At 34.1% G+C, this 12,097-nt stretch overlaps 1 protein-coding gene across 6 annotated transcripts in view; it reads left to right on the forward strand.

Moving 5' to 3' along the window:
- PBX3 (PBX homeobox 3) overlaps window positions 1–12,097 on the forward strand; it is a 226,307-nt gene that overhangs the window by 169,706 nt on the left and 44,504 nt on the right. For all 6 annotated transcript variants that reach the window (XM_070799240.1, XM_070799244.1, XM_070799241.1 and 3 more), the window contains one exon: window positions 1,886–2,127. In XM_070799240.1, coding sequence (XP_070655341.1) covers window positions 1,886–2,127 — 242 coding nt within the window. The remainder of the gene's footprint in view (window positions 1–1,885; window positions 2,128–12,097) is intronic.

Genomic DNA, 12,097 nt, shown 5'->3' on the forward strand with positions numbered 1-12,097 from the left:
ATTAAAATCCACATTTCCAGGAGAAACATCAGTAGCTATAAATATTAAAAGGAAATAACAAATACAAATATATAAGCAAAAATTTAATTTAAAAAGGAGAAACTTAAGGAACTCCCAAACAAATGGTTTAAAAATGAAACAGAGCCCAAAATAAGAGGTTACTCAGTGAGTCCTTACTTCATGCCAAATGCACAAAACACTTGGTATGTGGAACTATAAGAATTCTAGGCCATGAAATTTTAACATAGAACAAAGTGAAGGGAAGAAAATCAAAGATGCTAAATTAGAAATACTAATGTAGCCAATATTTAGCAGTTTCTCTTAAATCTAGAAGAAATAGCAAATACCTGTTAGTCTATCTTTAATTATCAGCAATGTGTCAATACTGATTTTTATCTTATTTAAGAGAGTTATCTAACTTTTTGGTTCCCTAAATGAATTTATTGTCTTATTATATTATAGTTTTCAACCCTTATTTATTTACCTCAGAACAGGCAACAGATATAATTTTAAATTATTGTGAGTTAGTTTTATTACCCAGTTGAAATTATTCTGAAGTATATTTTTAAATGAAAGTGACAGCTTTAAAGTGTTTTGAGGGAGGAAATTAAAGTTGTGCATTTGAGTTAAGACAACCAAGAGCTCAGTCATGCTGTGGGTATAATTCAGGGCATCTAGGAATGAAATCTGTTCTTAAAGAGAATTGATGGTGGTTTTAGGTTAGCATATAAAATCGCAGAGCTGGTGCTCAGTTGAGTACTTGGCAGCTTATAGATGTTACTGTCATGTAAGTTACACTAGACACAGAGTGTGCACCACTGTGGATAAACAACAACAGGCACAGATGCAAAAGACAGAATCCAAATGCAGACATGCAAGATGCCAGCTTCCATCCCCGCCTTCCCCAAGATGCTTTGTAACCAGTGTGGGGATCCTGCTTTTAAACAGATTTACAGAGGTTAATTGGGCTGGGATATTTTAGATTCTGTTACACATTAATGAAAATGCTGATTTTGGGCTGTCATGACTCCAGTGCTTTTTATACTGTGATAATTATTTTAAAACTTCTGTCTTCTGTGTTGTTGAAAACGTCTTGGCAGAAAGCCTGTGTGACCTGATTAAACCTATGAATTGTCAGCTGTGATCTATAATACTCAGATGAGGTTGCTGACTGGGCATCACTTAGGAAGTTCTTGATTTAAAAGCAAAATTAGATTGAGACCACTGTGCCCAGCACTGCATTGCCATATTGATGGTATATTTTTAATCCTGTATTTAGTGTCCTGGTTTGATGGCGATTGCTTAACAAATTCATTTAATAATATATATTTTTAAAGCATAGCTAATTACCTCATTATGTATTTCTCTTCTCTCCCTGAAATTAAATGATGGAAAAGCCCATCTAATCCTGTTTATTTTCTAATTTTTGGATATAGCTTGTGAATATATTATGGGATTTAAAATTCTGTTCTTCCAACAGTATGGGGAAACAGAATAACTGCCTTTTGATGGGTTTGTTTTGTATCCTTGGAATTATTTTTTTCTTTGTCAAAAATCTTGAAAATTTTACCCCCTTCCCATTTTTGCTTAAATCATCTAAATCTGGGAAGATTGGGTGTTAGAATATTCTGAGAAGTCAGGGTTACCTTTTTCCAAGGATCTAATCAGAATATATTGAGAGAGAGTGATATTAGACATTTCATAGAAGTAAGAATTTTCATACTTATTGGTACTTATTGATAAAATGCAAACAGTGAAATTCTCAGCATGAATTGTAGTGCACTGATGTTGTTTGATCATTTACTCAAATAAATAAAATACTCACACTATTTGTCCTGTTTCTCGCTTCTTCTCTCTCTGTCTCTCTCTCTCTCTTTCCTTGAAGGTCTCAGCATCAGAGGAGCCCAGGAGGAGGACCCTCCCGATCCCCAGCTAATGAGACTGGACAATATGCTTTTGGCAGAAGGGGTTTCAGGTCCTGAGAAAGGTGGGGGATCGGCGGCAGCAGCTGCAGCCGCGGCAGCCTCTGGAGGTTCTTCAGATAACTCTATTGAACACTCAGATTACAGAGCCAAATTGACCCAGATCAGACAAATCTATCACACAGAACTGGAGAAATATGAACAGGTCAGCAGCCGCCACTCTCATAGTCCTGCACAAACCCTCTATTGCTCTTCTAATAGACCGCGCTAACTAATTCTGAGGGCTGCGAGGGGTAGGTGTTAATAGACAGAGCAAAATAAATAAGGTCAATCAGAAATCCAAGTGAACTGTTGAATTCATGAAATGAAGTCCCTTTGAGATTTTAGAGGTGATGCTAAGCCTATTTTGTCCCATCTACTTGCTTTAGTTTTACTCATTCCCCACATTACATGCCCTTACGGCCACATCTGCAGCCATCCTTACCCTGTAACCTCACTGCTTGGTGCTCGTCAAAGCTCTGGATCATTAACATTTATGCACCGGCCTTGTTCATAGCTATTATTAACAAATTTTAAGGGGAAACCTTGCCTAGCGAGCTCTGCCTGCTATGCTGTGAGCTCCAGAATCCTCCTAGGAGTTAATTCTTAAGGATTATGCCCAACTGAGGGGAGCGAGCTCACTTAACAAAGTAAGCAGGTTCTGGCCTTTCTCTATGAGGAGACCTCCCAAGATAATTATAGGTTTCCTGGGGCAGAGAACACAAGGCATTGTGTGCTAAATTCCTGATTAGAAAGAAAGTATGGATTAAAAATGCTGTTCTCAGCAATTATATTAACCATACTTCATTGAATCTAAGATATCTTTGATTTTAAGCTGTATCATTGTGTATGGTACCACCACCAAGAAAAAGTTAATTGCCCCATTGAAGTATAACATGCCATTGATAGTAAAATGCTTCCCAGAGATGTTAAAATATGGGGTAGTCTTAGATTCAGTGAAATAAGGTAAAACGTTGGTGGTTCATTTTAAACATATTTTAGTTGTTCATTAAAGGCTAAAAACCTGCTTAGTTTGAGGAATTCTCACTGAAAGGTAATTTTAAAAAATTATTATGGAAATGTTTAAGTGTACTTTTAATAAAGAGAATATTAAGCTGAATCCTATGAAACTGTCAGGTTTTTAGGTCGTAAATAGTTGTATGTTGGTTATAAAGTTCACCCTAAAATAAGAAACCTCCTAGATACCCATCATCCAGATGAATAGTAAAAATCAATGTCAATCTTACTTTGTTTATCTCCCCTCGCCCCCCTCTTTTTTGGGAGGGGGTATTTTAAAATAAGTCCTAGACATCATATTGTTTCATCCACAGATACTTCACTGTGTAGTCAGGCATTTATTAAAGTTCAAAGACCTTAGTGTTAGTTTTAATATTGATATTTCTTCTAAGTTCCCTGTGTAGTGTTAGTTGTATATGTTATTTTTTTCATTGCCTTCTCTAATATTCTGGATATGGTATTAATAAGCAAATGCTGGATTCTGTCCCAGAGGTGAGTGTGTTTTGAGGAATGGTAGAAAGATTTATGTAGCTTTATGTTAATATACAATATAAATTAATATTATAAGATGTCTTTTTTTCTGAATAGGCTTTCTGGGATCTCATACTGTATCTCTAGTCTCATTTGCAGGAATAATTTTTCGTGGAAGATGTGCAAATGAGAATTTTGGAAAAATAGCCTGTGTATGTATATTAAAAAATTGAGCTTTCTGATTTGACATATGAATAATTGAGAGTAAACAAAGTAAGTCATGGCTGAAAAGGTTGCCCTGAGCATTAACAGTAGAAAACGGCTCTAATTTGTAGGATAACCCTAATTGCATAACTTTATGTTAAATACATCTGTACATACTTAACTAAATAAATACTAGTCACTTTGCATGGAAGGATCTGTAGAATTAGGGGTCAATTGGCCAGTACTTATAGCTGAGGAATTAAGGTAGTTCCTTACTATCTTCTGCCATATTCCTTCACACCAGCCTCCTTATTTTCTCCCTTTAGCCCTGTTGGAACTTGGGTGAAACTGGCATCAGTCATTGTCATCAAGCTTTTTGTTTTGTTTCTTTTAAAAACACACATGTACACACAAAATCTTCATATACTAATCTACTGTTTGTATTTTTGTTTTAAATATCAGACTGGGAAATAATGAATTTTAAAATTTAATCATGAATCTTATTTCTAGATAGGTTCAGTAGCCTAATAAAAACCATTGAATGTATATTTCCTGTCTCATTTTTAGCACAAGAAATAATGGATATATGAAATCTATGCAGTATTATGGACAAATAAAACGAGACGACTAGTTGACTGATTCAACAGAAATTTAGTTTACACATTTTCTCCTGTAGGTTCTGAATTGGTTTAGAAATAACATTAGCATTTAGTTCTCTTGAGTGGTCTTTGGGGCTGGTTTTTATTGCTCTCCTGTTTGTGGTTCCTAAGTTTGTTAGGATCAGTGAGTTGACCTAAGATAGTCTTGTCTTTTCAAACTTTTGGGATACGGGGACATTATCTGAGATAGAACTTTCAAGGATCTACTTTGGAGTTACTAGAAGAGCTGTGAAGAACTGAATGAGATGAAGGTATCAGTTCAGATGAAGGCATGATATTTCTAAAATAGATGATGGTGTTATAATTTCCATTTTACAGATGAGAAAATGAAACTCAAGTAATTTGTCCAGTGTCACACATCTAGTTAGTGTCAGAATCGGGTTTTGAAATCAGTTTCTGACAATATGCCTTCCTTTCCCGTTGAATTATGCTGCTACTTGTGTATATAAAAGAACAAAACTCAACAGAGTAGATTTTAAAGATCTTATTGGCTTTATTCAGTGATTCATGAGTCGGTCAGCATCTCATCTAGCAAATAGAAGGAGCTATACAAAATGAAAGATGCTTGTAGTCAGACAGGAACACGACAAGGAAGTTAGACTACCAATGAAAGAATTGGCTGTGGCAAGTTCACCTTTCTTTAAGGCATGGTAGGTTTCTATCAGGCAGATTACCTCACTCATGCTGACCCAGTAATTCCAGATTGGTTTAAGATTACATTCCTAGGAGAGGCTGAAACTGTAATTACGTAGTCTTGGTTGGGTGGCTTGGAGCATAGCATAAGTGACTCCATTTTGGGTCTCTTATCTTGTTTTTAACAATTAGAATTTGCAGATAATTCAGATACATCCCAGTTCTTCTCTGATTTGCTCATGTTGGATTACATTTGGGATGGAATCAGAGTAGAGATGGGCAAAACCCAACTATTTTAATCCCTTTACATTTAATTACAGTTAATCCCTTAACTATTAAAATCCCTTAGAAATTATATTTTTCCTCCTAAAATTACATGAACATGGGTACTTGAGTGACAGAAACCTTATTAGTAAGTAGGAAGAACATATATGTTAAGGCAGAGGCTTTGTCGGAAAATGGTGTTGAGTCTTTTGCTAAAAGAAATAAACTGCATTGGAATCTCAGAGCTATTTACTCCACTGTGTTTTGCAATGAAGCTGTAATGAAAATGTATCTGAAGCCTGTTTAGATTTAGATTGCCATAAAATTAACAAACACCACCACTGCAGTAAATTAAAGTACCTTATAAACACAGCCACATTTACAAAGCTAAGCAGACTAGAGCTACAGTTAGAGCAAAATTAAATCCAAGCTGCAAGGCTCAGCTTTATGTGTATGTTTTAGGAATGGTACTGTGTTTAAAATCCTGTCCTTTTTTTTTACCTCCAGGAAATGTCCTTTGATAATATGTTTACATTATATAGGCTCAGATGTAATGATTTTTAGTGATAATGATCTAAATTCACTTATAAATGCTCTTGAAATATTAGACATAGAATATATATTAGAGTAAGGTTCTTCAATATTACTACCCCCTAAAAGGAAAACCAAACTTATTTTACTTTTCTCTTGTTGATCCTGACACCCAAGAGGAATATGATAATTTTTCAAAGCTTGCAGTGATTAGGTTGTAATACTTTCATCTTGGGTGCACTGCCTTCCGCTTTAGCTGGGAGAAAAACCTGGTTGCCTCTTTGTCTTCTTGTTGATTAGCTACAAGTTTGTTTATATTTTTTAAAGAGGGGAAAAACAAATTTTTTATTTTGTGCATACAAGATCCCCATATATTTATAAGACTCAAAGACGGCCAGGCAATGGAGGTTTATATGCCATCCCGAGCTATGGGATGGGATTAGCTACAAGTTTTGGAAAATCTTTTTACTCTACCTTTCAGATATGCTATTATGATTAAAGTATTAGAATAGGTGAATTCCTAATGAACTTGAGCCAAGCATCCTGGGAAGCCTGCTCTTAAGAATTGGAGGCCTTCTTGATCCTTCTACCTCTCTACCAAAGGGAAATGGATACCATTGGTTTTTGCAAATGAAATTTAACTTCGAGATTTGTTCTGGGATAAAAAGGAAAAGATATATATCATGCCTTGTACAGTTCTCCCACTTTGCTTGTACCAGAAGAAATGCTTGTACACAAGCAATTCACTTCATAATTTACAGTTGCTATAATAGAGATGACATATTGAAAGCTATCTACTATAATTATATTGAAATACATTTTTGCTGAAGGCAAAAGTGTTGTAAGGGTCTCAACCCTCCCTAAGCATCTGGAAACGTGCTTTCTGAGTTCACAGATGTCTTTTGAATTTACCTCAAATCAGGTAAAACATTGGAACTGAGCAGGTACATTCAATGTGCTCAAGACCAACTAGGCACTGTTTGGCTAATAGAGGACTCCCAGACTACAGGGCATTGCCGGGGAATGGAGAATGAATGTGCAGCCTAAACCAGTGTAAAGGCATGGCCTTGTGCTTTTGGAGGCTCTCAACAACATTGTATGTTTATATTTGATGACAAGATCTTTGCTTGTAAAGAATTTTTTTTTGAAACAGGTTTTAAAATGCTGATGTTATTACACACGAGATTGTGTAACCCACAAACTCCTAATCCCATTTTGCTGTTTGTTTTTAATAACAAAAATATAGCAGGAAAGACAAAAGGATACTACCTGATGTAAACTTCATATTTCAGTTTCCCAAGTGAGCCTTTGTCATTCATTGCTCCAAGAGAAAGGTTTTACTGCTTTGTCAGCTTTCAAACTGGATCTTTTCCTTGGCTGGAAGGAGTGTTTGAGTGTTCCCCTTTTTCCCTTCAAGTGTCTAGTCTGTTGACTCTATGTATCAAATGTATCTTTGACCACAATCTTGATTAATGAAATGAACTGTTTTATATTTGAATGCTCTCTTTTTTTCCCATTTTTTTGGAAGCAATATTTGTATTTATTTGAGCAATGGGAAGGCAGACTATGTTAGGTAAGCAGAGTAGGAACTTACTTGCAGAATGAAACACAACAAAAATATGAATTTCATAAAATTACCATTTCCATTATCAATAACTGCCATTTATTAAGCATTAATTGTGTTTCAGGTTCTGCAATTAACATGTATTTTATAGTATAATCCTTACAAACCCTCATGAGACAGGTCCACAAACCATGAGTGTTAAGATGTGTTGAGGTATGAAAGAATCTTAAAAAGAGTGGGTGTATGTATATGTATAACTGATTCACTTTGCTGTACATCAAAAACTAACCCAACATTGTAAACCAACTATTGTTGTTTAGTCACTAAGTTGTGTCTGATTTTTTTGCTCCAATTGAAAGAAGAACGATAGGTATTTCATCTTTGCAGCTGTTTCGTAGGCATATTGATCTCATTCTGGTTGGCTTAAATAAAAGGTACCTTTGAATGTTGACTTTTATTTGGAAACAAGAAGAATTTGTTGATTTTGTAAGCATTACATAAATACAAAATCTATAATATTTGACTAGAGTTACTTGCAAGGTTATAAAGATATCTAGAAAATGGATGCATGCAAATTTGGGAGTCATCAACTTTTAATAGAGATTTATTCTTTCTTTGAAGAGTGACTTTTTAGAATAGGGAGTATTATGATGTGTTTGCAGTCAGCCTGTCTAGATGTTTACAAAAGGCCAATTCAGTTTTTAGATCTGATCATGAACCATTTTAATACTTCCTCTAAAATAGATGCTTGCTCACCATCTGATTTTACATTTTTTTCTTCAGTGATGGGAACTTACAGGCAAGAAAGGGGTTGAATCTTGAATTCACCATCAAAAAAACCACCACGATGAAACAAACAAAACCCTGAAAACTAATTTTGACTGTAAACCAAATATATATGGATATGGAGCAGATAGTTTTACTATCTCCTATTATATTTAACAAATATATTTAATAAATATTATTAACAGCATTATAAAAAATCCAGATGTTTCAAATCCTCAATTATATTACTTAGTTTGAATTTTTAAAGAGAAAGGAACAAATGGCAAGGAGAAAGACTATTATAAGAATTGATTGAAAATATTTTTTATCAGATGAAGCCTTCCAGTTTATGTTGATTTAAGTATGTTATTACAATGCCTGTTTTAAACAAAACATATATTTTGTCTCATAGTAAATAAAAATGCATCCTAAATAATTTTCAACAGCTGGATTAAAAGAAAAAAGAGGTTTCTGCCATTACTTGCAAGTTAGAAAATTCAAGGAATCAAAACTCACTTCCTAAATCTCCTAGTTAACCAAGGTGTTTATATATTGTATTGTGGACATTGACTAGAAAATACTTAACAGACAATTTCACTTGGAAAAGTAAGAAGGCAATGAAAAAATTTTCCAATGTCTATTTTAATGATATAGTCTTATAGGTATGACAGAGGATATGATAAATGTTTAAAGTGAGCATCTTATGTTATAAACAGTATTGATGCTACTATGTGGTTTGGTGGCCCTTCAAAAGAACTCGGCAATCATTTGATCATTCTTACTGCACTTACGTGTTTAAGAAAGTGTATACCTTTTAAGGAAGAGAAGATGGGGCAGTACTGTGCTCTGCTCTGCAACTGGTATAGATGATGCTGTAAATGAGACTGTAATTTACTTTCAGTGGTAAAAAGGAAAAAAATCACTTTGCCTAAAGTGTATGCATCTTTCTTAAGGGTGTGCCCAGATTTTAATTATCTAAATGTAAATACTTAACAAATTTTACTTAGAGTAATGAGCTAAAGTGCACACTACATAAATGAGATGTTCTAATTAATCATGTATGAACTACTGGTTTAAAGAAAAGCTATGTGGATTCTGTGAATGTTGGGCTGTTGCCAAATTGCTAATCAGCATTTGCATTCATAGATGACTTCACTTAATAAGTTGTGAGACATTCAGCAAATGTTTTAGGAAATTATGAGTTTTTAGATGCAGAAACTTTTTGCTTTTAACCCTTGTTTTTAATACAACCCTGTGGCTGCTTCTTAGAAACTATAGGCAGGCATTCATTCTGGGAGAGATTAAAATACAGCCAGAGAAAAACTGAGAGTCAGAGAAGAACTGAAAAAAATAAAATAAAAACTCAGGTATCACTCACACAGGAGACTTAAATGATCTATCAAGACATACACTCTGTCATAGACATAGGTTGCCATAATGTGTGAACTAGATTTGTTGGAATTAGCATTGTTACCTGTGCAGATTGGAAATATCCTGGTACAGTAGTTCTCAAACTTTTTGGTTTTAGAACTTGAATTCTTAAAAATTATTGGGAAAAAAAAAATTATTGGAGATCTCCTAAGAGCTTTTGTTCAGTGGATTATGTCTATCAATGTATTATAATAGAAATTAAAACTGAGAACAAATTAAAGTATGTATTAATGTAAAAATCAGTAATGAACCATTATCTGTTTAATATAATATTTTTTTAAAACTTGCATTAAAAAAAAAAACACCTCAACATTTAGAAGAATGTCATTGCTTTAACATTTTTGCAAAATTTGTCATGTTGGGCTTATTAGAAGTCACCTGGATTCTTAAATGTGTTTCTGTGGTCAGTCTCCTTTCCTGTGGTTGAAATCTATGAAGAACACCTGTCCTCACACAAATATGTTATTGGAAAAGAGAGGAGTGTATTGATAGCCTTTTAAAATACTTATGGATATTATTCTCTTGTATTATACCAAAACTTGACAAGTTGTAGTATCCTAAATATTAGCTATCGTGTGTCTGAAATCATACCAACTTTTTGTACTCAGTTCCTTTAAAATCTATTGGTCTAGTGTACACTTTGAATGGATCTTCTGCTTATGCATATTTTTGTAACATCATGCATTGATCATTTGAAAAATAATGGTTCACTGAGTTATGTACATCTTCCAATGTTAACACCTTATATAACATCAAAATGTCATATTTATTAATATCAACACCAAATTAATCAGAAAGTCTACTAGGAAACTATAAAGCTCAAGGTAGCAGATGCAGGTTTTCCAGAATTTCACCATTGGCACAACTGCTGTCAGCTATTTTCTTTGATGTGACAAGCTTGCTTAGTTCATTTTTGAGAAAATATCTACCAAATACCTAAATCAGAATAAATATAATAATTTGTCGATTTTACTTTCAAATAAAAATGGTATTCCATGAAATATACGACATCAACTCACAATTTAAACAATCACATGAGAGCTTTTTCTCAAGACAGCCATCCTTGATAAGCAGGTGAAGTCCTTTTGGTACACTTCCCGTTTTATCACACAGAATGTTAAAGATGTAGTCAAAGACTGAGATGTAATAAAATGAATACTTTCTCTTGCTTTATCAAGACATTCCTAAGTGAAACTGCCTTCTGTGGTTGTGGTTGGGGGGGTTATGTGAATGTATGGTAGTAAAGAATAAAAAGGAACATCAAAGATTACTTAGTATACTATTTCCCAGAGAATTTTTCTTAGTATGTTGGTCCACAAGGTGCTGTAGAGCTGTGCTGTCCAGTGTGATTGCCACTAGTCATAAAAAGCTGTTGAGTCCTTGAAATCTAGCTCATCTGGAATGAGATGTGCTTTTGTAAATGTAAAATATATACTGAGTTTCAAAGTGTGTGGAAAAAAAAGAATGGAACATATCTCATTAGCAGTTTTTTAAAGATACTATTATGTGTTGAAATGTTAATATTTTTCATATATTGGGTTAAATAAAATATGTTAAAATTGGGCTTCCCTGGTGGCTCAGCGGTGAAGAATCTGCCTGCAATGCAGGAGACCAGGGTTCGATCCCTAGATTGGGAAGATACCCCTGGAGAAGGAAATGGCAACCCCATCCAGTATTCTTGCCTGGGAAATCCCATGGACAGAAGAGTCTGGTGGGGGACAATCTATGGGGTTGCGAAAGAGTTGGACATGACTAAGCGACTAAACTACCACCACATTGTTAAAATTAATTGCACCTGTTTTTATTTTTTAATGTGGCTATTAGAAAAATTATAATTTCATATGTGAAAAATAAAACATATTTAGAAAATAGTCAATGCAATAGCAAAAACATTAAATGACCAAAAAAAATTTTTTTTCATATGTGGCTCACAATATTCATCTATTAGACAGCACTGCTCTAGATAAAAGAGATTTTGTGACCAAATTTATTTAGTCAAAGTTGGATACACCCATTCTCCCTTGAAGATTTATGATGATGCATGTTGGCATATTGAAAGTACTCAAGAATCCTGCCCCTCCCCCTCAAATTTTAAATTATGGTTAACCCCCCATTTCCCAAACATACTGTATTAACATTTTCTAGAACTAACTTAAAAAAGTCTATATCCAAATTTGCTGATTTCAATTTGCTATTCTAGTTTGCTTTTCTTCATTTTACTAATAAGAAAACTGAGGACTGGAGTTTATCAAATTATATAATTTAAAATTATATGAACATCTCTTTTGAGAAAGTATCAGAAAAAAATTATATGTATATTTCTTGGCAGGATGACCACTTATTTTCCTCTTGGCAGAAGATAGTCTATGTTGATAATATAGGGGGAAAATCTTAAATTTACTTCTCTTTACTATGGTTTCCTTAAAGACGGAAAGAACTTCCACTTTTAAAGCTACAAAGTTCCTTAATGTTTTACTGTGCCATAACCCTAGACAATAATTTTTAGCCTTTTAAAATTATAGACTGGCTAAGAATCTGAAACGAGAAGAAAAACCCCACAGGTTGTCCCCTCAGGAAAGACAAATGTGCATACAACT

This window comes from Bos indicus, chromosome 11 (assembly GCF_029378745.1).
Source record: "Bos indicus isolate NIAB-ARS_2022 breed Sahiwal x Tharparkar chromosome 11, NIAB-ARS_B.indTharparkar_mat_pri_1.0, whole genome shotgun sequence".
In the NCBI taxonomy this organism is placed as follows: Eukaryota; Metazoa; Chordata; class Mammalia; order Artiodactyla; family Bovidae; genus Bos; species Bos indicus.